A 26758-nucleotide genomic window follows, 5' to 3' on the forward strand; every position below is an offset into this window, starting at 1 on the left:
TTGAGTCACAGAACTTTCTTGGCTGTCATGTCGTAGTTAATCTATTGTTTGATTCTATAAAATAAAGACTTGTTCATAGAATTACAATTACGAAGAATTCAACTCTTATAAATATGTGCATAACGGCCGTACTTTAGTTGATGTCGCATTCTACAGGAAAAAGAACGCTTAAAATGTAGACATTTAACGGCGCCTCATTGCTATAGCAATTAATAACTAAGGATGATTTTAAAAGAATATACGGGTTTCTTCCAATCTTCAAGTGATTGCTGGAACATCTGATCTGTGACGTCACATAGCAGCCAATCAAGCGAGGCCTTTCAAGAGACCTTGTGACGTCACCGAACCAATAGCCTCTCAGTTCTCATTCAGTCTCATGTTTACTACAACATGGCGGGTGAGTGGATAGTGATTGTCTTGTGTTTACATTGTTAAATACAAGAAAAGCCTCAATCTGACAGTGTTTTCGTCTTACAGATATATACTTCTTCACAGACGAGGAGTCGGAGAGCATCAAAGAAGGTGAGTACAGGCCCTCGTGGCCTTTAATGGCAGGAATTCGGGAGGTGTTTTGAGGGAAGGGAACCTACGGAAGGAAGGAGGACTTTAAGAACCATAGGTATTATTCCACTTTTATCCTAGTGAGTTTTGTAAATACGCTGCTCGTGGAGCCACGGGGCCCTTGACGTCCATTTAATCAACAATTCATTGATATTCCGTGATATATAAAGGCTTATTTCCTAGAGTGTTAGGCCGTAGCATGAGCTGTCATAACAAGGCAGTTTTGTAATATTGTTCCTCACTGCGAACGATGAACTGGCCACCGTAAGCTATTGTTGTATAGTATAGTCGATTGACGCATTTTTATGCAACATTAAAGAGGCAGAGACGATATATCTTACATATTTCTAAACATTTAAATGTTTCTTTACGGGTAGCGTAGGGGTTACGGCACAGAAACCAGACGAGGCCCAAGATCGTTGAGATTAGAAGTGGCAGGAGGGCCAGATTTGGGCAAGTCGGATCTCCATTGTAGGTAACAAAGAAGTGGGGGATAATGGGTCAAACTAAATTATTTTCATCCTATTTTGCTCAGTAACTTTATTTTGTAGCCTAACCAGGTATTTAGGTAATCAGGAGGGGGAAAATTACGATGGATACCTTTGGTCCTTGCTGTAAGGTTAGGCTAAGTAGCCTAGGCTAGCTGTGCTTAGAAACGTCTGTATAGAATAGTTAGACCTAGGTTAGTCAAGGTAAATTTTGACCTAGGCCCACATAAGGCGGACAAATGTTATATTTAATGATGTCAAGAGGATTTAAGAGTTACCCTAATCCATAGCAGTATAAAGGAAAATGAATGTGGTCTAACCTTGCAATTATACCTCTACATCTTGAACAGACTGTCAAGATTCAGAGAATTAGGTTGTTATCTCTTTTGTTTATCAAAGAAAATGTAAATGTGTATAAGTACACTTGTAGCATGGAAAATGTTGGAAAATGATTTTTTGGTAAATGTAAATGAGATGGCTGCACAAAGAACATTTATTGATATAATTTTTAGACTTATTAGAAAATTCTATATAGGGTAAAACATCAAAGCAGGCCACGCAGGCCAGCTACCATCAGTGCAAGCCACCCTCCGAAAAAGTACATTATAACGCGTCCTGACACCCGAGATGGGCATCAGTCGCGACTTGTTGTTGGTGAGAAACGGAGCTAAAGACCTCTACTCTCCTTTCGAAGTAAGTATTTTCCCCAAAGTTAGAAATTAAGGCCAAATTTTAAGATTTAAACAGATTTAAACAGAGGGTACTGAAAATGGCGCCCACGGCAGTGGAAATCTCACCAAAACGCCGTTCAACATTTTTACTTACAACTCGAGTATTTAGAAAGATTGACGCCATCTCGATGTTTACGGAGTAGCTTGTGTCAATAAACTACCATTTCCTGTGATAAATCCGCACACCACTTGTACCACAGACGCTGGAGCACTTTTATCACAACAATCGAAACACGATTTCTCATCAACAACAAGCCAGGCGTAAACAGCTGTGGGGGTAGAAGATGACGAGAAGCGTGCTCTTGGCTAATTTTTAAATAAGTAGTAAAACATCAATATTTTACATATTTATGATGATTAATTTGAAAATATTCGTTATTGAAAAAAAGTAACTCGACTCTGGACTCAAATTTAAGTAATTATTTTTCTGAATTAGAACGTTCTTTCAGTTCTGTATTATGACGTCACGACATCTTGACTTTCGTACCTATTGTAAATAATTGCTATACTCAACTGTCATTGCAGAACAGTTTACAGTTATTCATGCAGATTGTTATCAGCTATACATGTAATTGTTATAATCGTAATGCGCATATATATCTTTATTATTTACTTTTTGGATATATGAAGATGTTTTACTGCTGGATTATCGCCGTAGTGTGACGCAATCGTTTTCGGTCCATGGGCCTCTTGTCTGTTTTCGCACCATAAGAAATTATGGGGCCGAATTTGCAATGACCAGAAAGTCGTTAAAGAAGGAAAAAAAGTTAGGCATTGAGGGGCATAGTGTTTTGACTGAGAAAAATACAAATTTATTCAATAGCTAGCTTGTAAAAAATACTTGGTTATAAAAACTTGATTGACAACTAAGCAGCATGTCTACTATGGGTTTCAGAGACAGTGCAAGCACGTTTTTGGGCAATACCTATTTCTGTAACGAACACTCTTAACAGAACGAGATTTTGCTATAGTGCATTACACCCAGTGCCGTAATTTATAAGGATATCGTGAATCACTAATCGTAAAGAATAACGACACTTGTCCTTGTACCAAGAGACAAAACTCCATTATGCAGAAATGGATACGAACACGCGTAATAAAGCTCCACCTACCCTCCCCCCCACCCCTCCACCGCCATCCCTTTTCTTCTTCGTTCCTCCGCCTTCCTTTATCTCTCTCTCTCTCTCTCTCTCTCTCTCTCTCTCTCTCTCTCTCTCTCTCTCTCTCTGTTTGCCATTCGGTATGTGTTGACCCTCCAAACTGGGTATAAGACTACACACAAAACGTTGAAATTGGTGAAATTAGGCTATGTATTGGAAGTATATATACATAAATATTAAAGCAATTTTATCATTATTGCATTACTATGACAACTAGAATTCATGGAAACAGGTTTATAACCTGTTAAGCGTCACCCACGTAATAATACGTTACCGCGATCTACTCGGTAGCGCCTTCAACGGGATATTACGTTCAAGACTTTAACTGTGCTTGTCAAGCCGTCAAGCCCGTAATATACGTTTACTCGTATAGAAAGTGTAGTAGGGAAAAACATCATTTGGTAACACTCTCAGCACATGGGAAACTTTATTTCCAGCCTGGCAACTCTTTCCTTTACCTGGTGGTCGCTTATGCTAGAAAACTGCCTGTCCCTGTTGGTTTTCTTTCAATACGCTTCGGGCGTTTATCGAGACAAATTGGATTTCGCGTCTTTCACATGAATGTCCCAAGAGGAGGCATATTTCTTTAGGTGAGATCAATCAAATACTAGATGAGGAGTGTGATATTGATAACCTATTGATGATGAGAGCTCTAGTTCTGAATCCTCCAGTGATGATACAAACTTTTCTTCCAATTGCGGGGAGTGAAGATGACTTTTCTTTGCCGAGTGACTGGACTCCGAAGAGAGAGAGAGAGAGAGAGAGAGCGAGGAGAGAGAGAGAGAGAGAGAGAGAGAATTTCCTACAGTTAATTACAGTATGAATAAACAAGCATAAAAATCAATATTAACTTTGAAAAACTATCATCAGTGCTATGATCGCTGATTACAAAAAAGCGTGACGGTACGTTAGCAGCGAGCTCATCAGGGGCGGACGCTTAACAGGATAATGGAACGGCGTAGTGTGAAGCCTCCACTAATGTAGGCAACGATGATTTTGCCATTCTTAGCATGCAACATTAAAGCATGCAAACATTAAAGGTTACATTTATTTCTGGCATACGATTATTTAAGAAATTCAAAATACTAATAAAGACTGAAATCATGAAAAGTGCTAGCAAAAACAAAAAAGCAAAAAAAAAAAAAACGTAGTCGTTCCTCTATGCACTTTTCCGTATTCGTTCCTCTATGGTTTTCGCAGACAGATGTACGAAAAACGTTAGAAACATTTGATTTTATCTACGTTAGAAATATCTGTAATTTTTCGGGGTAATTTGGTTGCAAAAAAGGGATAATATACATGAATTAAATCAAAATTTTTAAATAACAATGTAAATTTAAACTAAATAACGAGTAAAGTAAACAGTTTAGGGAATAAAAACTTTGCAGTTTCGTCGTCTGTCGTCGTCTGTCGTCGTCTGCTATTTGTAATTGTGTTTATGGCGCGCGCGCTTAGAAACCAGGAACAGCAACGGGTTTAAAGTGCAATGTGGAGTGAACTGAGACCACCAAATGTGTATAATAACAATTCAACAAATAAGCACTGTGGAGTTTCAGTTGTGATGGCAGTAAGGATAAAACCGCCGATTCAAGGTAAGAATGAATTCAGTTTCCAACCATACCCCGGATAACAAGGTTTCATACTTTCACTAATATAGGCAACAAAATGTTGTTATTGTGCTGATTACAACTGCAATCTTGAGTAAGATCAATAAAACGTTACATAACATACGCTAACATTGTTCAAATGAGTGCTGGGAAGGCTGGGGAAAGATGGTGTCCGTCACTGATGAGAACCGTCCATGAAAAACGTAGCCGCCATATTGGATTTCAAAAACTGCCTTGAAAACATATTTTACGAAGAGCTCACATGCTTATTTTAGTTCGTATGGGGCTTTTCATATATCACAATATGTTGACGAAACTTCAGTCTTTTAAATGGTATGCTTAGAGTTGCAATTGTATTCATGTTTCACCAATTAAATATCGAGTGAATAAGACCCGTCTACCGTGATGAGGGTTGGCCTGTACTGATGTTTCCCCCACCCCCAGTAGGGCTATAATGCAGTAAAATGAGATAATTTGAGAAATCCATTGAGACAATGAGAAAATTAGCTACTGTCTTTTATTTATATTTTTACTTTTATCCCTATGAGGTTGGTACTGAATATGGCTTCCTGTGGAGCTCCGACTATGTTTAGTACCAGTCTCTTGGGGATGAGAATAAAAACAAAGAGAAAAGACTATAACTTTCTTATTACCGTGGTAGATCTCTCAGATTATCGCACATGCTCTAAATTATTTACATCCTTGTTTATACTGTATGACCAAAGAATCATATAATAAACAATATCTTATTTTAGCAGTCTCCTCAACATCTACCAATTTTTCTTTTGTAGATGTAGGTTTATACTGGTTTTGTATGTTTTGAATTATTGTGAAGATTAAAATTGCTCAGAAAGAACAGAAATACACCAGAAGTAACATAGTTCAACCTAACATAGGATTCTTTGTCCTACCCTAGACACCAGCCATATTGTGATGTAAAGTGCAATAAATTTTATAAAGAAAGACTAACCTGACTGAACTTGAGAATGGGCCCTATGAAGTTTTTTTTTATTTATTTATTTTTTTTGTATAACCTGATTACCTCATTGTGCTTGGATAAAACTCGATAGCATAGGTCAGTACTTTGGTCCCAGACCAAAATGAAAGCCAATCAAATGAAGTTGTAAGTATGAAAAAGATTTGGTCAGTTGCTGTTATATGATTTTAATTAAAACTAGCAAAACATTTACAAATGGCACAATATTCAATGCAGGAACAGCCTATTAATGTTTCAAGACTGTCTCATTGGAATCCAAAGTAGAAAGAGTACAATGGCATTTCTTCTTCATATTAGGTATGGGTAAGGCCTCTGTCATTGTGCCAAAAATGTTCTCTCAAGTATCAGAAATACTAGACATGATTACACGTAGTAACGCCAATTGTTTGTGCAAAGATGCATGCATATTGCTGATGTTCTCATGTTATAGGTAGTACTATAGTGAATAACCTGAAATATTAAATACTGAGGTAAAGCTTCCTTGATATCAAGACAAAACGTAGCGCCAAACTGAATTTAGATCACAAACAGTGGGCCAATTGTATGATTGACCAAGATAGGTCATAGGCTTTAAAGTGATGTCACAGTTCTAGGGTGATCTGATTTATAACCCTCTTCTAACAATCGTTTCACAGTGCAACTGCATGGTGGCAATTTCCCCTTCAGTGCTGAGTGACCTTTTGGGTCCTAGTGCTTGCCCATTGGCCTAAATTCTACAATCTGTAATCCAGAAAGTTAAGATTTTATTCTTGAGTGAATGGCTGAATATAAGGAAAATATATTGAACATACAAATGTTCTGGAGAGTGCATAGAGGAAATAGTATTCTATAAGTATGAGAGGGATATATAGTGTCAAAATTTTTCAGTGAACTGGTGTAGCTGTATATAGTATAGTACATGGATTTATAAACAATGATAAATGTTTGCCATAATGCTAACTTCTCAAATATTGTTAAAGTACAGTAGTTTCAGATGTGATTTTGACATGAATTTTTTTTTTTCCTCTTCTCAAAAACTGCATTCTCTTCTTGCAAAAGTTGTATTCTTTTCAGAGTGATGGTTAACATTACACCAGCTATATTCTTGGAAAGTCACTGCTGTGTTACTAATGCTAATTTTGTTCGTGAGACTTACCTGCCATATATATATATAGCTGTATTCTCCGAAGTCCGACAGAATTTCAAAACTTACGACACACGTAGTGGGAGGCCAGATGGTTAGTACCCATTCCCGCCGCTGGGAGGCGGGTATCAGGAACCATTCCCATTTTCTATTCAGATTTTCTCTGTCGCCGGTACTGTCAACACCTGTTTTCAGTACCTCCGTCTTAGGATTTTGAAACTTCTTTGCTACATAAGTATCCTAATTGTCTTTTGGTTATTGACTTGGATTTGTGGCTAGGCACATGCTTTTTGTGGACTCTTTTTTTTTATTTTGGCTTGATTTTTCCTTGAACTACGATGTCTGGTTCTAGTTCTGCTAGTGTCAGAGTATGTTGTATGGAAGAGTGTAAGGTGAGGCTACCGAAGGCTTCGGTAGACCCTCACACAGTACGCACGAGTTGTAGGGGACATGTGTGTTTGATTGATGACCGATGTAAGGAGTGTGAAAGTCTGTCTGATTCGGGTTGGAAGGAAGGCGTATGGAGTCCTATGTGCGAAGTTAGAGCGTGATAGGATCAGGTCTTCCCCCAGGAGTGTGTCAGGCAGTAGACGTCAGGGCAGTAATGTTTCTCCTCTAACCCTCCAGTAGATTTTGCTACCCCTAAACCCGTAGTGTTGCCTTGGGGCCCTGAAATGGTGTCTGTGGAGGGTAATGCCCTGTCAGTGATTCTGGATTCTCTCCGTAATCTAGAATCCAAAGTGCTCGCTTTGGAAAATAGTGCAGTGAAGTGCAGTGATAGTGCCCCTAGTGTTGTGGAGGGGGCGTCAGATCGGCCCTATAACGCCTCTAGGCCTGGACCTCTGCCAGACTCCCAGGAATCAGGGAGTGGGCAAGTCGAAAGCCGAAGGAGGGTTATGGGGGCTCCCCACTGATCTGGCGTCCCTTTGGCAGGACCTGTTGACGCTTCCCAGGCTGCCAAGGAGCGTGCTCGTGCGCGTATCCTTCAGGAGTGCTTCTCGTCCTCCGAGGCGTCCTCCCCGTGCAAGGGGTGGAGCTCTCGGACGGACTCTCGCCCTTTGAAGAGAGGCTTCAGAGAGGAGGACGCTTCACGTCCTTTCTCTCTTGCTGCTTTGCGGTCGTCTCCGGAGAGTTTCACTGCCTTTCCTCCGCAAAAGAGGACCAGGACGTCATCCGATGATGATGCTTTTGAGCGCCCCAGTCGCTCCAGGGATAGAACTGTTGCGGTTCCTGTGAGAAGGAAGAAGGCGTCCCCTCGTCTTCTCACAGGATCAGCCCTTCCCCTGAGAAGGAGTCTTTTCCGACCAAGAAGATCATCCTTTCGATGCAGCAACAACTTGCTTCGTTGCTTGCCGAGAGAGAGGCAGAGCCGTGTCGTCGGAGGAACGATGATAGACTGCCTATCAAGAGGTCCAGACAGTCCCCCTCGCCTTCTCCTCGCTCGTCTCTTTCTCCTGTTTCGTCGCCCTCTGGATTTCATGCGGCACCCCAGCGGTTGTCTAGAGGGCGCGAGGAACGTCTCCCCAATCGTTCTTCTGTCGAGAGGGAGGAACGTCTTCACGTTCGCCAAGACGCTCCCCTCTCCTCTCTTCGTGACGCTCCGTATGTGAAGCGTGACGTTCGTTCTACTGCTAGCAGGACGTTTTTCAAGCTGATAAGCTTGACGCCGTACAAGCTGCTTCGTTTCGTCACGCGGCTCGTCAAGATGCTCCTCGCTCGTCCCTGAGGGACGCTCCGTATGCTGCCAAGCATGACGCTCGTTCGGCTGCTAAGCAGGACGCTCCTCAAGCTGCTAAGCTGGATGCTTTGCAAACTGCTTCATTACAAGCTGCTCGTCAGGACGCCTAACGTGACGCTTTTGAGGACGCTCGTCAGGACGCTGGCATGGACGCTCGCCGACGCTCGGACGCTCTACAAGATGCTTCTCAGGATGCCCGCAGACAACAGGACATTAGTCAAGACATCCATCAATACGGACTTCTCAACTGCTCCTGAACCTTTGGAAGACGCACAGCCTTGTGCTCAGAACTCGTCTGCTCAGCAGCGATCCTTATTGAAAGTTGGCCCTAAAGGTCTTATACCTCTCCCTTCGGTGGTCTCGTCTGTCGCTCCGTGCTTCGTTTGGAGACAAATTCCAACCCTCGGCCCCTCGCTCTCCTCCTTCACAGTTATCTTCTTCGAAATCCAGTAAAGCTCCGGGATTCGTTAAGATGAAGACTTCTCTTTCTACCAAGAGAGCGTTTAAGAAGGTACATGACTGGATGGAATCGTGGAAAGCACAAGGCAAGACCTCTTTTGCCCTGCCTCCGTCAAGACTCAACGGCAAAGCAGGGATATGGTACGAGACAGAAGAGGACGTTGGACTGAGAGTTCCCTCCTCTGCCCAAGGCGACTTTGCCAGCCTGGTTGACGCCCCGAGGAGGTCTCTCCTTTCGTCGGCGAAGGTATCTTGGACACCTTCTGAGTTAGACGATGGAGGTATTTAATTTTTTGGACTGGTGCCTAGGAGTCCTGGATACGCAGTCTCGAAGTCCGGACTCGATTAGTTCTGGCGTGTATGGACAAGGCCGTCAGGGATGGTTCGGAGGAGCTGGCTTCGCACTTTTGTACAGGGCTCTTGAAAAAGAGAGCGTTGTAATGCAACTTCACTGCGAAGTCTGTTTCTCCCTCGCAGAGGGCAGAGTTGCTGTTCGCCCCTCTTTCGAGCCATCTTTTTCCTCAGGCTATGATCAAGGATCTGGCTGTCAGCCTGCAAGAGAAGGCTACGCAAGACCTTCTAGCCCAGTCTTCTAGACGTCCTGCAGTCCCTTCGACGTCTCAAGCTTCCAAGAAGCAGAAGCCTTTTCGAGTCGGAGCTTCCTCGAGACCGTCTCCTCGAGGAAGAGGCCTTCCCAGAGGCAGAGCCCCTTCCAAACTCAGGGGAAAAAGTGAGACTTCAGTCCTTCAGTCACCAGTAGGAGCCAGGCTTTGTTCATTTGCAAAAGCCTGGAGAGAGATAGATACAGACAGCTGGTCGCTCGACGTCATCGAGCGAGGATACAAGATCCCTTTCCTGAAGCCGCCTCCGCTGTGCACGACACCCAGGGATCTGTCACCCTCTTCCCATCGGGAGAAGCAGCAGATTCTGTACGATCTGCTCGAGTAAATGCTCGAAAAGAGAGCGGTGGAACAGGTCTTGGACCTAGAATCCCCGGGCCTCTACAACAGGTTGTTCCTGGTGCCGAAACAGTCGGGAGGATGGCGACCAGTTTTAGACGTAAGCAGTTTGAACCTTTTTGTGGAGAAGCAAAGGTTCAAGATGGAGACGCCTCAGTCAGTTATTGGGGCCTTAAGACCAGGCGACTTTAAGATGTCCTTAGATCTTCAGGATGCTTATTTTCACGTCCCGATCCATCCCCAGTCGATGAAGTACCTGCGGTTTGTCCTGAGAGGGATAGTTTTCCAATTCAGGGCACTTTGCTTCGGGTTGAGCACGGCCCCCATGGTCTTCACGATTTTAATGAAGAACGTGGCGAGGTGGCTTCATCTTGCAAATGTCAGAATCTCTCTGTATCTAGACGACTGGCTCATTCGAGCTTCTTCGAAGGCACGGTGTCTGAAGGACCTTCACTCAACTTTAACTTTGGCAAAGTCCCTGGGACTGCTGGTATCTGGGGATTCAGATGGATTCAGTGGCTTTTCGGGCTTTTCCGTCCCAGGAACGTCAGCAGCAAGGCTTAGATAAAGTGTCAGCCTTCCTGAGGAAAGAAACATGCTCGGTGAGGGAATGGATGAGTCTGCTGGGGACCATTTCCTCGCTGGAGAAGTTTGTTTCCCTGGGGAGACTGCACCTCAGACCTCTCCAGTTTTTCCTAGAGGAGAGCTGGGAGGACAAGGAGAATCTCGATGCAATCTTGAAGATCTCGAGAGAGGTAAAGGATCACCTAAGGTGGTGGCTCGATCCTGTAAAACTGTCAGAGGTATTTTTCCTCAAGCTTCAGATCCCCGACCTAGTGTTGTTTTCCGATGCGTCCACCACGGGATGGGGAGCAACGCTAGGGGGGGAAGAAGTGTCAGGCACCTGGAGAGGGGAACAGGTGTCCTGGCACATAAACCTCAAAGAGCTGGCGGCCATCCATCTGGCGCTCCAGTTCTTCGAAGACCAAGTCTCAAATGGAGTAGTCCAGATCAACTTGGACAACACCACAGCTCTGGCTTACCTCAAAAAGCAGGGAGGAACACACTCTCGGTCCCTGTTCAGTCTAGCGAGAGAGATCTTGTTGTGGGCACGAGCGCGAGACGTAACGATCCTTACGAGGTTCGTCGCAGGTGTCGAGAACGTCCGTGCAGATCTCCTCAGTCAGCAAGATCAACTGCTGCCGACCGAATGGACCCCTTCACCAGGGGGTATGCCAAGAGCTGTGGAGTTTATGGGGACGTCCTCTTGTAGACATCTTTGCGACTTCGAGGACGAAGAGACTTCCGCTATACTGCTCCCCGGTGCTCGATCCAGGAGCAGTAGCAATAGATGCCCTTCTCTGGGATTGGACAGGAATGGACCTATACGCCTTTTCCCCATTCAAGATCCTGGGAGAAGTAATGAGGAAGTTTGCAGTTCCAGAAGGGACGAGAATGACGTTGATCGCCCCGTTCTGGCCTGCGAAAGAGTGGTTCACAGAGGTCATGACCTTCTTAGTAGACTTCCCGAGGACACTACCCTCGAGGATAGATCTACTCAGACAGCCCCACTTCGAGAGGTACTGCAAAAACCTCCCCGCTCTGAGTCTGACTGCGTTCAGACTATCCAAAAGTTGGCCAGAGCGAGAGGCTTTTCAAGACCTGTGGCAAGAGCTATTGCCCATGCAAGGAGAGCTTCCTCTCTTGCAGTGTACCAATCGAAGTGGGCCGCTTTCAGGAGTTGGTGCAGAAAGAAGGGCATATCCTCTACCAAGACCTCTGTGAACCAAATAGCTGACTTCCTACTTTACCTGAGGAATGACTTGAAGCTGGCAGTCCTGACAATTAAAGGCTACAGAAGTGTGTTGTCTGCAGTCTTTAGACACAGAGGCTTGGACTTAGCAAACGACAAAGATCTTCACGATCTCTTAAGATCTTTCGAGACCACGAAGGTGCCTCAGCCCAAGTTGCCGTCATGGAACTTGGAAGTAGTCCTAAAGTTCCTGATGTCCAGTCGTTTTGAACCTCTTCATGCTGTGTCACTGAGGGACGTTACCAGGAAGGCTGTTTTCCTAACTGCTCTGGCGACAGCGAAGAGAGTTAGCGAAATTCAAGCCATCAGCAAACAAGTTGGCTTTAAGGGGCATAATGCCGTTTGTTCATTAAGCCCAACGTTTCTGGCCAAGAACGAGAATCCATCCAACCCTTGGCCCAAGACCTTTGAGATCAAGGGTATGGCTGAAATTATGGGACGCGAGCCAGAGAGAGTCCTGTGCCCTGTCAGGGCTCTCAAATTTTATTTGCGGAAGACAAAGGAGTGTCGAGGCCCTTCTAGCAACTTGTGGTGTTCGGTAAGAAGGCCAGACTTGCCGATGTCTAAGAATGCTCTGGCATTCTTCTTGAGGGACACCATCAAGGAAGCACATTCATCTTGTGAAGACAGTGATCTGAGGCTGTTTAAAGTGAATGCTCACGAAGTTAGGGCTATCGCTACCTCGGCAGCCTTCCAAAAGAACATGGCACTAAGTGACATTTTGGGTGCCACCTTTTGGCGGAGCAACTCGGTGTTCGCTTCACACTACCTGCGGGACATGAAGACGACATACGAGAACTGCTATTCGCTAGGGCCATACGTTTCCGCAGACACTATTTGGGGGGCAGGAAGTAGCACTCATCCTATCCTGTAGAAAATGGTTAGGTGAGCTTTTAATTTTATTGTATTGATTTATGGTTGTGGGGTCGACCGTCTAAGGCGGACTTCCCTTTCTTTAGCCTAAGTTATGTGGGGTTAACTTTTGGTAGGCTAGGTTAGGTGGTGGTTTTGCTTCGTTGCCCTCATAGTATGGTCAAATGGTCTAGTCACATTGTGGTCACGCCTCTGTTGACAGATCATCTAGAACTCACCAGCTACATAGGTCACTACCTTGCTGGAGACTCTAGTAAAGCAGAAGCAGACTTGGGTGACAGTAATCACGAAGTCAGCTATGCTAACAGGTAAGGAACCAAGATGTCAATCATCTGCATGTATTTGTTTCCTAAATCCTATTCTGTCTCTCCCCACCTCCATAGGTGGGATTCAGCTATACTATATATATCTGGCAGGTAAGTCTCATGAACAAAATGATATTGTTATGATACAATAAAGTTTGTTCATACTTACCTGGCAGATATATATAATCAAAGTGCCCACCCACCTCCCCTCAGGAGACAGTGGTACTAGAAAATCTGAATAGAAAATGGGAATGGTTCCTGATACCCGCCTCCCAGCGGCGGGAATGGGTACTAACCACCTGACTCCCACTACGTGTGTCGTAAGTTTTGAAATTCTGTCGGACTTCGGAGAATACAGCTATATATATATCTGCCAGGTAAGTATGAACAAACTTTATTGTATCATAACAATATCAATTTTCATACAATCAACTTTACCTGTCAGATATATACATAGCTAAGACTCCGTCGTCCCCGACAGAAATTCAAATTTCGCGCCACTCGCTACAGGTAGGTCAGGTGATCTACCGGCATGCCCTGGGTGGCAGGACTAGGAACCATCCCCGTTTTCTATCATATTTTCTCTGTCGCCGTGGGGTGGTCATCAACATTGTTGTTATTAACCTCCTGACTTGGATTCTTTTTTCACATTTGATCAACGTTTTTCAGCTTTTTTGGTTTTTGACGTATTTGGATCGTGTTTTGGCATTCGCTACTGTGGACTGTTTTTGGAATAACTCTTTTGAATTTTCTCAGTATGTCTGATTCTAATGTGAGTGTGAGAATGTGTGTGAATGTAGGCTGCAGGGTGAGGATACCGAAAGCTTCGGTTGATCCTCACACTGTATGCCGTAAATGTAGGGGGGTTCAGTGTTTCTGCTTTACACTTGTAAGGAATGCGAGGGTTGAATGCAGAAGAATGGAAGACTTTGACTTCTTATTTGAAGAAGTTAGAGAGGTGGGATGAGTTAGACGACTGAAAGGTGGGAATTCAAGGCCTATTGAGCCTTTCACGGATAATTCTAACCCTTCTACTGTAGATTCTCCCTATAAATCTCATTCTCAGAGTGTCTTTTCGGATTCGGCATCGGAAATCGCCAATCCTGAAAGCGACTATTCGAGACATGAAAACAAGATGGCTGACTCGAAAGGTAAGGCTAGTGATAGTGAACATTTTAGTGAAGTGAGTCATATCAGTGTTGTGGAGGGGGCGTTTGATCGTCCCTGCGGCGCTCCCCAGGCCTAGAACCTCTTCCAAGCTCACATGACCCAGAGGAGAAGGAAAGTCGAAAGCCTTAAGGAGGTCGTGGGAATCCCCAACGGTCAGACGTCCCTTCAGCTAGCTCTGCTTCATGGCAGCCAGCTCAAGGACGCTATAGAAAAAGCGTCCTTCGCGAGTGTTTCTCGTCCTCTCCCTCTCCCTCACTAAACTAAACGAGGGTGGAAGAAGTCGAAATTATCGAGACCGCTGAAGCGTCATATGAAGCAAGACATTGATTTCAAGTCCCAGAGCGCTTCTCGGATGACGCCCCGTCTGGCTATTAAGAAGGCGGAAGGTGGGCGTCAGCGTCACCTGACGCTTGATGAGGAAGTACCACATCATGCTTCTTCCCGAGTGATTGACGAGAGGCGTCATGCACTAGACGTAGGAGAAGCCTCAAGAAAGATAATTATGGCGGTTCAGGAACAACTGTCATCTCTCTTGTGGGAGTTTTACGCGCCCCGTCGGTAAGGACGTGACGCTTCCAATTAAGAGTCTCGTCCTCTCGCACCTGCTCGAAGAACGGGGGCTGACGAGAGTGTAGTAAGACAAGAAGATCGAAAGACGTCTTTTAGAAAGTGAAGCGTCATTTCAAGCGGATCTTAGACGTGACGCTTCCGTCCAAGATTGTGACGCCGAGTAGGAAGCCCTTAGAGAGCGAAGCGTCTTCCAGACGCGAAGCGTCATCAAAACGTCAACAAGAGACTCATACATGACGCTCGGAGAGCGGGAAGCGTCATACAAGACGTCTTCTAAAGCGCAAGAGAAGCCGCAGGTGTGACGCCTTCCAGGTCGATCAAAACGGGAAAAAGGAAGACTTTCATTCCCTTAGCCCCTCTCCGATCAGGAGTTTGTCTCCTCCAGAAGAGGAAAGTTCTGAAAGGAGAACAGAACTCAGCAATTATCACGAGTTGGAGCAAAACTCGGATGAGACGATCATGGAAGAGAGGGCTTGTCCAACTATAAGGTGTTGACTACCCTGCTTCTGGAGGAATACGGAGACGAGTTGACTCCGGCTGCTCCTCCTTCTCCGCGCTCCGCTCTTTTCGAGTGCGAAGGCGAAGAAAGCCTTCGTCTTTTCTGAAGATGAAGCCCACCATCTCGATGAAGCGGCTTTACACGCCTTAGACTCCTGGATGAAGTCGAAGAAAGACTTAGTCAGGACAGTATTTTGCATGCCTCCAGCAAGATTAGCTGGGAAAAGAGGCATATGGTACAAGACGGGGGAGGATATGGGTATCGCTCTCCCTTCTACTACAGGCAGACTTTCGACGTTAGTTGACGCTCAAGGCGTCCAAGTCTTAATTCTGCTCGCATTACATGGAGTATTTCAGAACTGGATCATCTCCTCAAGGGACTTTTCCATGTATTGGAAGTCTTCAACTTCTTAGATTGGTCCCTTGGGGTGATGTCCAAAAAAGCTCACGATTCGCAGGGAATCGAACCTGAAGCCCTGTTATGCATTTTGTCTTGCATCGACAAAGCAGTACAGGATGGATCTTTGGAAGTCTCTTCATTATTTGGAGCAGGTCTTTTGAAGAAAAGGACAGTGTATGGCGCCTTCTTAACAATAAAGGCAGTCCTCGCAATGCCTCAGAGGGCAGGGCACTTCTACTATAATGCACCTTCTGTCGGGACTATTTGTTACCCTTCTAAGTTGGTGAAGGACGTAGCTCACTCTTTAAACTGGAGAAGGCGACACAGGCATCTTCTTGACGCAGGTCAGCTAGGAAAGAAGAAAACCTGTTTTAGTTTCGGGACAAGGAAATAAAAAAAACCGTAGCACTTTCTAGGCAGCCCTTTCGAGGTGGTCCGATCTTCCCTAGGACCGTCCCCCGCCAAGAAGGAAGGCATCCAGAGAGAAGAGGGTTAGGTCACCGCCTTTCGTCCCTTTAAAAACGGGAAAAATGAAACATTTTCTCCTCCAAGCACCAGTAGGTGCACCAGGCTTCCCCTGGGTATTTCGTGGAGGCCCGCCTGGACACTGATTAGACGCAGGACGTCGTCTTCACTAAATATCATAAGGGAAGGATATCGTATTCCCATTTCCTGAATACTCCCGCCCCTACCGTCAATAACCAAGGGAACTATCAGCCAAGTACAAGGATCCTGTGCTGAGTGGGATACGCTTCGATCGGATGGGCGGAACAAAATGTGGGACAAGGGAGTGGCAGTAGCAACTTAGTACTGGATCAAAAACTCCCCGGGGTTTTACAATCGCCCTTTTTCTATGTGGCGATAAAGCCTCGGGAGGCTGGAGAACCAGTACTAGAACGTCAGCGCTCTGAAACAAATTTGTTTCAGAAGGAGAAGATTTCTCCATGGAGACTTCTGCTTCCAGTCCTAGCGGTCATTAACGACAATGGAGATTGGTAATGTGGTGTTCTCTAGATCTCCAAGACGCCTACCTTTCACGTCCCCGATCCACCCTTCGTACGCAAGAAGTAACCTCCGTTTTCATGACCGGGGGGAAGGATCTTTCAGTTCAGAGCCTTGTTGTGTTTCGGGCCCATGTCCACAAGCTCCTCAGGTATTCACAAGCCTGATGAGGAAGTTTTGGGAGAGATTTCTTCATCTCAAAGGAGTGAAATGTTTCTCGATGTACCATAGACGACTGGCTCATTCAGGGCCTAGAATCCGGAGAGACCAAGTGGGTTTTGGAGGACCCTAAAGTTAACTCTGGATTTTGACCAGGCGTTGGGATTGCATTTGTGAACCTCGAGAAGGTCTCAGATTGACCCCCAGACGAAGACTAGTCTCATCTGGGGATTCGGAATGGATTCTCGGGGCGGGGTTTTTTCGAGTTTTTTCCTTCGCCCAGAGGAGAACCGCAAAAGGTTTGAGGAATAATCTCTCTCTTCTTAGAGAAGCAGCAAAACGATCAGCGAGGGGAAATGGTTTTTCCCAGCCTTCTCGGGGACCGCATTTACCTCGTGGGAACAATTCTTTCCCTCTCGGAAGACTTCATATCCGTCCACTTCAATTATTCCTCAAGAAGTACTTGGAGCTGGGAAAAACGGACAAACCTGTCCCCGGACGTTTTTTCCCATTCCAGTGGAGGTAAAGGCACCCAACCTACAGTGGTGGTTGCTACCTCTGGAAGAGAACAAGAAAGGGATCTCTCCTAAGATCACCCCAGAACCCAGACCCTAGTGTTGTTTCCTCCGAACGCGTCGGGAGACCGGAGGGTTGGGGAGCGACATTTAGGGCCTCGGAAGGAAGTGGTCCAGGCACCCCTGGGAACCAGCACAGGTTGTCCTGGCACAAATAAATTGCAAAGAAGCTCTTGCGCCGTACACCTCGGCTTTGAAGAAGAGCCATAGAAACCCTATGGGTTGAGAGACCAAAGATAGTGCAAGTAAAAGCGTGGACAACACCACCCGCACTTGGCCTACATTCGGAAACAGGGAAGGGAGGGACACACTCCTCGTTGCCCTTTACGAACTCACCGAGGGACCTATTACTTTGGACGGTCTCACAGGAACATATCCCTGCTGGGAACAAGGTTCGGTACAGGGAGTAAAGGAATGTGAGGGCGGACAAGGCCCTCACAGGAGGAACCAGGTCCTTGCAGACAGAATGGACTCTGCCAAACCGAGGAAGTGTGTCCTCGATCTCTGGTCTCCTGTGGGGAATCTCCTCATGTGGATCTCTTCGCCAAACATACATTTCAAAAAGGTCTCCCCAAGTGGTTTTGCTCGGTCGTGGAAGACCCAAGAGCAATTATGGTAGACGCCCTTCCTGCTAAAACTGGTCCTCGAGGTGGACGTTTACGCTTTTTTCCCCATTCCAAAATAAATCCAGGGTTAGTAATTGAAAAAGTTTGTGCGTCAAAAGAAAAGGACGAGGATGACTTTAATAGCCCCCTTTTGGCCGGCCCAGGAAGTGGGTTCACGGAGGTGGTTAGAGTGGATCGTAGACTTTCTTCCATAAGATCCTACCAGAAAGGACAGGATCTTCTCAAACAACCACAACTTCAAGAGGGTTACCAATCAAAACCTCCCCCAGCTCTCAGGCTGCTGACTGCCTTTTCGACTATCGAAAGACCTTGTCAGAAGGCGAGAGGGCTTTTCCTCGCGAACTAAGTGGCCAAGGCGCGATCCGCGGAGAGCTCGCAGAAACCTACCCACTACGAAAAAAAGTTTAAAATACCAGTCGAAGTGGGAGATCTTTGAGAAGGTGGGTTTTTTAGTAGGCCAAGAAGTTGTCCCTCCTACCTCTACTATTATAAGCGGAAATTGCTGATTTCTTGGCTAATTTCCTGAGAGTAAAATATCAATCTAGGCCGTATCCACAATAAAGGGATACAGGTAGTATGCTCTCGGATGTATTCAGGTAACATGGGGGTTTAGATTCTAGGCAAATAAACAAAAGATCTCCAACGAATCTCGATAAGATCTTTTGAGGGACTTCAAAGTCTAAGTGGAAACCCAGTTACCTCCGAACTGGAACTATTGGACGTAGTCCTCAAAATATCTACGTCTTCGCGGATAGATTCGAGCCTCCGTATCGGGCAGCATTTAGCAGAACATAACTAGAAAATGCCTATTTCTTTTTTATCGTTAGCGGTTACGGACAAACACAAAAAGAATTAGTTGGAGTTTACAAGCTCACGCAGGAATACCAAAGTAGGATTCAAGGGAGACTCCCGGCGAATTTGCCTTGCAGTTTTAAGACTCTGTTTTTTAGCGAAAAAAACGAGCACCAATACACACACCCGACAGACACAACCCCCTACCCACACCTAGGTCATTCGAACGTCAAAGGAATGGTTATAGTCTCGTAGGCAGAGAAGCAGAGAGGGGTCGCTTATGCCCTGTTAGAGCTCTGAAGTTCTTATCTTCAGAGGAAGCGTCAGTTGGGAGGCTCTAGACAAGTTCTTTGGTTTGGGCGCGGTAAAAGACCCCCACAAGAACTTTGATGTCAAAAGAATGCTCTAGCGGTTCTTTGTTAAGAGAAAAACGTCATTACGTACGCTCTCATAAGGTCTGTCCTCTGACGAAACAATTAACCAACTACTGAGGGTTTTAAAAGCTCATGAAGTAGCAAAGGGAGCTGGTTTGGCGGACGTCTCTTCTCTTTTATTTTAAAAGAATTATGTCGCTTTCTTAAAAACAGTTATAGATACGACATAATTGGACATGCAAACTCAGTTATTTGCATCTCATTACTTGAAAGAACGTGCGTGTGTTTGACGTATGAAAGAAGCTTTTGCTTTCCTCTAGGTACCTATCGTCATCTGGCATAGAATACGATTACTGGGTACGGAGGGAAAGCCAGACACCAATCCTTAAAACTGATATATTACTGTTCTTAGCTTCTGTTTGGATAATGGTCGAGAAGCTCTTCGAACAATGGAGGATTCAGGCTCGCACGGCGGGCGGCCGTTCTATGTTTTTCATTCAAGAAGGAATTCTTCGTTCATATTCCAATTAGCTTGAGTATCAATTTTTTTTTGAAAAAAATAATGTTATGTGTGCGTAGTGGTTTTTGAGTTACAGGGTGTTGCGTGACGAGTTTGGGGATAACTCGTAACAATACCTTAGTTCTTAACAAAACATGGTTAATGGATCAGTGGTGGTCGGGATTGGTTTGTGTGCTCCTTCATAAGGGGTATTTGTCCCCATATAAGTGGATCAGCACCCATTGACACAAAGTCCTTTTAGGCTCTGCCTGAGTCAAGTTGGGTAAGACGCCCCATCGGCAGACCCACAAGAACTCTTGGCCAATAGGATCACATATCTCCGCTAAAGTTGTTTCTTGAGGTGATGCAGACTACTGGGCAAACAAACCCCACCAAAGTCTACCAACCTATCAGGTAGGCAACCAAGGTTTTATTTATACCTACAAACAGATGTTGTTTACCTGTCTATTCCATTATAGTTAAGCCTGTCTCTTACCCTCCACCGAAGGGTGCCAATCAGCTCATGTATATATCTTGACAAGGTAAGGTTGAATTGTATGAAAATGAATATTGGTCTTATGTTACAATAAAGTTTTCATACAATACTTACCTGGTCAAGATATTTAATACAATTAAAAGGACCACCCAGCCTCCCCGCAGGAGGGACAGGTGGAATAAGAGAGAAAATATGAATAGAAAACGGGGACGGAATGGTTTACCTAGTCCTGCCACCCCAGGGTCAGGCCGGTAGAATCACCTGAACGCTGAACCTGTAGCGAAGTGGCGCGAAAATTTGAATTTCTGTCGGGGGACGACGGAGTCTTAGCTATTGTATAATATCTGCCATGGTAAGTATGTATGAAACTTTATTGTATCATAACAATATCATTTTCAATAAGAAACGAGCGATGTGTGACAACTTTCCTTCCATTTCTTTTTGAAATGGCACTGAATTGATCATTGTGCAAAATGATTATATTGAACAAGGCAATGTTCAGAGTTCAGGTTTAAGGCTTTACCTAGGCAGTGGCACTTCACTAGGTTTTGTGATGCATTTTTATGCTTTGGATATCGTTTATTTTATTTTCCATTGGGGGGGCTTGTCTGCATTCATTTTTTTTTTTTTCCTTTTGTTATTGTTTTCATGCTTAAAGAAGAATAGTCAAACAGCAGTACTGTTCTCCATTTGTGTCCTCATCATAAAGCCTCCTGTTCTTTGGAAATATATTTAATTGTTTTGCATTAATTCTTCCTCTGTGTACAGTAATATTGCTTATGGAAATGAAATGACATAGTATATTTTAATATCCACAAGGATGCTGTAACTTTTCATCTCCTTACACTTTTTTGGATATGCTTATGTTATTACTGCCACAGCAGTGGTGCATTATTGCTGAACCTCTCCTATGGAGGGGGAGTCATGCTACAGAATGTGAATCTTGTCATTTATTCCCAGTTTGGATAAAATGTTTGAAGGATTAAGCATATAAAAAAAGTGAGGGCATCAAGAAGTTATGGAATTATTGTGACAAAATATGTACAATGTATATTTCATAAAATAACATATAAGTGTAGGCCTTACAAAAAGGTTACCTTTTCACTTTTTCTTGTACTCATGTGTCCATGGTTACTAGTTTTGAAGGGTTAAGTTGAAAAAAAAATCAATGGGTATGTATATATAAAAGTGAATATAAAAAGTTTTCAGCCAATTACATCATATAAGTCTATTACAAACAAATCATGCTAGACTATATAATGGTTACTTAAATTGTGGAGTAAAGCATATATACTACTGTATATTCATATGAAAAAGATAATTTATGCTGATACTCAATCTGTCTGGAGCATTCATATCTCACAGTAGGTGTTGTAAAGTTGACCAGGATTGTGGGTTAAAGTTGACCTACTGCATACCTAACCATTACCAGCACATTATATGTATGATATTGTACTGGGTTGGTTCCCTTTATTCCTGTTTTGCATTGCTTTTTCATGCTGGCACCTGATTGTTTGCTAAATTGCTATGATATCAAGCTGACCTATTGGCAGGATAGGGAATCTTTGTTCTCTTCGGCTTTGCTTTTGTGTTCCATGCATGCACATTAACTTGCATATGTTTTTTAAACATCTAACTTACCTGGTAGTTTATTAATATGAGCTAACGTCCTTGACGTCACAGTGCAGAATTTCACAAAATCCGCAGAATCGCCGATTGGTTGGGTAGGTCAGGTTGCACCACCTGTGGCGCCCTCTACCCAGGTACGTAGAAAACCGTTCCAACTATTTCCTCAAGACTTCCCTGCCGCCGACATCGGGTGACATTGGTGGAATTTTCGCTTGTTTTGGTTTGGCCCCGTGGTTTTTTTTTTTTTTTTTTTTTGTTCACAGTTTATTTGGTGAAGTACAACTTTGTTTTGGCCTTTGGCTTTCGGGCTTGTTGTTGGGTGACATGTGGATCATCTTGATAATGATGATGGATCATAATGAATGATGATGATAAGAGAATGTTTGATTTAGAATATTATTGCTTCGACTCTTGCTTATTCCTTGATCTCTCTTGCATTTTCCAAACATGGCTGAACTGCTTCGAGCATAACGAATGTTGCAGTGATGAGGGATGTAAATAACTACTCGGCATTGCTAAACAAAACCTCGATAGATCCATCATTTCAATTTAATTTAATGAATTTAGTAGGCAAGAGTGTGAGTTGTGTTGCGGATTGATAGCGAGAAAGTAATGTGTTCATTTACCTGAAAATGAGTTGGAAAAACTGCATTATTATTGCTATGTGGGCGACAAAGCTTATTTCGAAAAGAATAGATTCAGGAAGAGCAAAGAGTAATAGGTCCTCGCTCTTCCTGAAGAAAAAGTCAGGGGAAATTGACAATTCTCTTTCCCTTGCTAGTGATCCATGTTGATCCTGCGTCCGTAGTAATAAGTTTTCCTATTCCCCCTACTGATACAGGTGTTTGGTCCAACGTTTAAAGGACATGATAGCGACCATTTCAAGCCCTTGGTAAAGGTAGAATCCCTCGTTAGAAACAGGGAGAAAATCATGGTCGAATAGTGAGAGATCTTAAAATCACCAATTTCATACAATGAAACTTACCTGTACGAGATATAACTTAGGCTAAGACTGTCCGTCGTCCCCAGACAGAAATTCAAATTTCGCGCCACCTAACTCGCTACAAAGTATGGTCAGGTGATCTAAACCGGCCTGCCCTGGGCGGCAGGGCAGGCAGGACTAGGGAACCATTCCCTGTTTTTCTTTTTTATCTATTATTTCTCTGTCGCCTGGTTGGTATCCAACATTGTTGTTTACTTACCTCCTGACTGGGGAATTCGTCTTTTCAAGACTTTTGGGGGATCAACTTTTATTGGATTTTTCTTGGTGACGTACTGGATCGTTGTTTTGAAGAGGAGAGAGGAAAGGAGGCATTCGCTACCCGTGGACTGGATTTGGAACTTGCTTTTGATTTTTCCTGACTAGAATGTTCAGATTCAAGTGTTAGTGGTGAGAGTGTGTGTGAATGTTAGGACTGCAATGGTTGAGGATACCGAAGGCTTCGGTTGGATCCTCACACTGTATGTCGTAAGTGTAGGGTGGGGGTTTTGACTGTTCTTTAGCTAACACCAGTTAATGAGTGAGGAAAAGTTGAATGTCTAATGAATTGGAAGACTCTTAAACTTTCTTACTTGAAGAAGGTTTAGAGAAGGGATAGAATTAGACGGGCTGCACAAAAGGGTGTAGAGTACAAGGCCTATTGAGCCTTTTTTCTGAGTCCTAACTCTTCCTGGTAAATTAATGATTTTGATTCTCCCTCTGTATACATGAACCAACCCTCACAGGCTTTGCATCTTCAGGATTCGGCTTCTGAAAATCGCCAATCTGAAAGGCTACTCTTTCGTAAGATGAAGACAAAAATGGCGGCACATGCAAGGTAAGGAAGAAGGGATGAGTGATTTGCTTAGTGAAGTGAAGTGTTTCCCATTGTTTGTTGGAAGGGGGCGTAGCTTCTGGACCGTCCCTGCGATGCTCCCAGGCCCGAGAACCTCTTACCAAACTCACAACATACCCAGATGGAGAAGGAAAGTCGAAAGTCGTTACTGGAGGTTGTTGTGGGGAATAAACCCCTAACGCGTCAGGGCGTTCCCTTCAGAGGCAGGTTTCTGTTTTGCGCTGCAGACTGGCCTCAGAGGACCGCTTAGTTAATTAGAAAGCGTCCCTACCGAGATTGTTTTCTCGTCCGGTCCTATTTCTCCTTCACCTAAACGAGGCGTTGGAAGGACTTCGGATCATTTATAGGCCACTGAAAAGGCACTGGAAACAACCCGCGTTTGACATCGAGCCCGGAGCGCTTTTCGGAGGAAGCCCCCCTCTTCTATCAAGAAGGCTAAGATGGTCTCCGAAACGCCTCCTTGATCGGTAGTTGAGGATCGCAACACCTTTAGGTCTCTCCTGCTTCTTACTTCTATTGAAGAAGGAGGACGCTGGTGGGCGGCTTCCAAGAGGATATTTTGTTTAGCTGGTGCAAGAACAGTTAGCCTCTTTAGCTTGGAGTTCTTTCGAGGGATCACCCCCTATTGCAAGAAGGACTGCTAGAACTTCCTAATTAACGAACGTCCTCGTCTTTCTTTAGCCTGCCACGACGTGAAGCGTCCTACCAGGCCATGAATAAGCCAAGTCCATTAGCAACGCGGCGAAGACGTCTTCCAGGCCGCGAAGATTCTTTCTAGGTGTTTCAGGAGCTGATCCGAGCGAGGTTGATCTAGACAAGGATACTCCTCAGGCGCAAGGAGTCCAGCCAAAGCGCGAAGGCGCCAAGCCAGGCGCGAGGAGTGGAATGTCAGCCAAGCGGCAAGGGCGCCCAGCCAAGCCGGCCGAGTTGCCAGACAACGCGCGACGGCATCAGCCAGGCGCGAGACGCCAGTCCAAGCAACAAGCTCCAGCCAAAGTGGGTGAAGAAGGCTTGACCAGGCGTGAGAACTGTTCAAAGCAGACGCGATGACGAGACATCTTAGTAGACTTGAGAGAGAATCTGTTCACCATGTCGATGAGTCCCTCTCCTAGTAGGATATTTTGTCACCAGTAGAGGAGAGACTTACTTAAATTCTTGGTGAAGATCCTCTCCGTATTTCAAGCTGATTCCTAGCACGGTGTGGACGTAGATTCGGGAAGATGAGGGCTAACGGTAGAAGAAGGCTTCTCTAACTATAGAGTTTTTGACAGACCTTCTTTTGTCAAAGAGTATGGAGAATTCGTTTGACCTCCGCTGGCTCCTCCTTTGCTCGGATTTTCACTGTTTGTTTTCGAGTGCGATCGTACCTTAAGTCTTCGTCGGTTTTGAAGATGAGACCCGACCTATCTCCTATGAAAAGAGCTATAACAGTCGCTTGACTAAGTGGATGTTGTCAAAGAAAGGCATCTGGTCAGAACCACCTTCTCTAAGCCTCCAGCCAGTACTTTCTTGGGAAATAAAAGAGTGTTGTGGTTACCGAACTGGGGAGAACATGGGCCTTTCTCTCACCCAGCATCGGCTTGAAGCGGACTTTTCAACCTTGGTTTGAAATTTCATCGCGTTAGACACGCTCTTTGAATGGGAGCTCGTGTTGACTTGGGCGGTTTCTGAGACTGATCATCTCCTCATAGGGCCTCTTCCACCTATTTTTGAGGAAGTTTTTAATTTGGCTTAGACCTGGTCCTATTGGGGTATGATTGTTTTTTGTACATATTTTTAGTATATGGCTGGCTATTTGACTCCTGGTTATTGGAAGGTTGTAGACCCCGAAGTTTCATTTCTTAGGTATACTGTCCATGTAATTGACAAGGCTAGTACAAGACGGATCGGGATGAGGTGGCTTCCTCCGCCCTCTTTGGAGCAAGTAACTCCCTTAAGAAGATGGAGTATTTAATTATTTTTTAGTGCCTTCTTAACCAAGGCGGGTTTTCACCCTCACAGAGAAGCAGCCCCTGGGTTTTTGTCTCCCATGTCAGGAACTTCTTGTTTCCTTTCCTTCCAGGTTTAGTGAAGGACATTTCTCGCTCACTCTGACTGAGAAAGGCGACAAACAAGATCTTCTTTCTCCTTTCAGACTGCAAGGAAGAAGAGAAACCCCTTGTTGCGGTTGACAAGGAAAAGGGACTACTTTCTATTTCCTTACTTTTAACGTTCAGGCCCTTTCGAGGATGGCCCTCCCCTCCAGAGCTCCCTCAAAGGGAAGGAGGAGTCCTGAGAGGACAGGGTAGAAACTTCTTCCCGTCCCTTTTCAAGAAAAGGAAAGTGAGAACAGCCAACCTCCACCAAAACCACCCGTGGGATTGCCCAGGCTTCTCGAATTTGCAGACGCCTGGACATTCATAAACTTGGAACGGCCTCTTCGATGTTCTATAATGCAGGAAGGGGATATCTTATCCCCTTCCAGGACCAGTCCCTCCCCTAACGACTATTCCGCGGGAACTGCTCAGCCAGAGACAGGGACCCTGTACTGAAGGGATACTCTTCGTTCTGGATGGTTGGGATCAAAATGTGGGACAAAAGAGCTATAGAATTGATGTACTGGAGCAAAACTACTCCGGGGTTGGGGTTTTAACCAATCGTCCTTTTTTCTGGTTGCGAAAGCCTCGGGGGGCTGGAGACCAGTTACTAGACCGTTCAGTTTGCTCTGAACAAGTTTCGTTCTAAAAGGAGAAGTTCTCTATGGAGACTTCGGCCTCAGTCCTTGCGGCTTAACGACAATGGAGATTGGATGGTGGTCGCTCGGACTCTCCAAGGATTGCTTATTTTCCATGTCCCCGATTCCACCCGTTCTGTTCGAAAGAAGGTACCTCCAGTTTTCACATGACGGGGGGAAGGATCTCTATTTTACAGTTCAGAGTGGGCCTTGTTGGTTTCGGCCTGTCCCACCAAGCTCCTCAGGTCTTCACCAAACCTGATTGAAGAATGTTGGCGAGGCCTTTCTTCACCCTCCAAAGGCGTTCAACATCTCTCGATATATGGCAAACGATTGGCTCATCAGGGCCAGAAACAGAGAGACAGTGTTTGGGATGGACCTTTCTTTGACCCTAGACCTGATATAAAGTCGGTGGGGACTTAACTCGTGAACCTCGAGAAAGTCCACAGACTGATCCCCAGACAAGAACTTAGTCCTTATCCCTGGGGGATTCAGATGGATTCTCGGGGTTTTCGAGTATTTCCTTCGCAAGAGAGGAATCGTGAGAGGCTTGGAAAAAAGTCCTCTCTTTCTTATTAGGGAAAGAACGCCAAACCCTTCGGCAGG

The 26758-nt window shown here is 44.8% G+C and overlaps 1 protein-coding gene across 1 annotated transcript in view; it reads left to right on the plus strand.

Moving 5' to 3' along the window:
• The first annotated feature begins 375 nt into the window (after positions 1–375).
• LOC135227074 (serine/threonine-protein phosphatase 4 regulatory subunit 1-like) overlaps positions 376–26758 on the plus strand; it is a 426035-nt gene continuing 399652 nt past the window's right edge. Inside the window, 2 exon segments of the mRNA XM_064266904.1 lie at positions 376–397; positions 478–522. Coding sequence (XP_064122974.1) covers positions 391–397; positions 478–522 — 52 coding nt within the window. The 5' untranslated portion in view covers positions 376–390.

The sequence above is a fragment of the Macrobrachium nipponense genome, chromosome 15 (assembly GCF_015104395.2).
Source record: "Macrobrachium nipponense isolate FS-2020 chromosome 15, ASM1510439v2, whole genome shotgun sequence".
NCBI lineage: Eukaryota > Metazoa > Arthropoda > Malacostraca > Decapoda > Palaemonidae > Macrobrachium > Macrobrachium nipponense.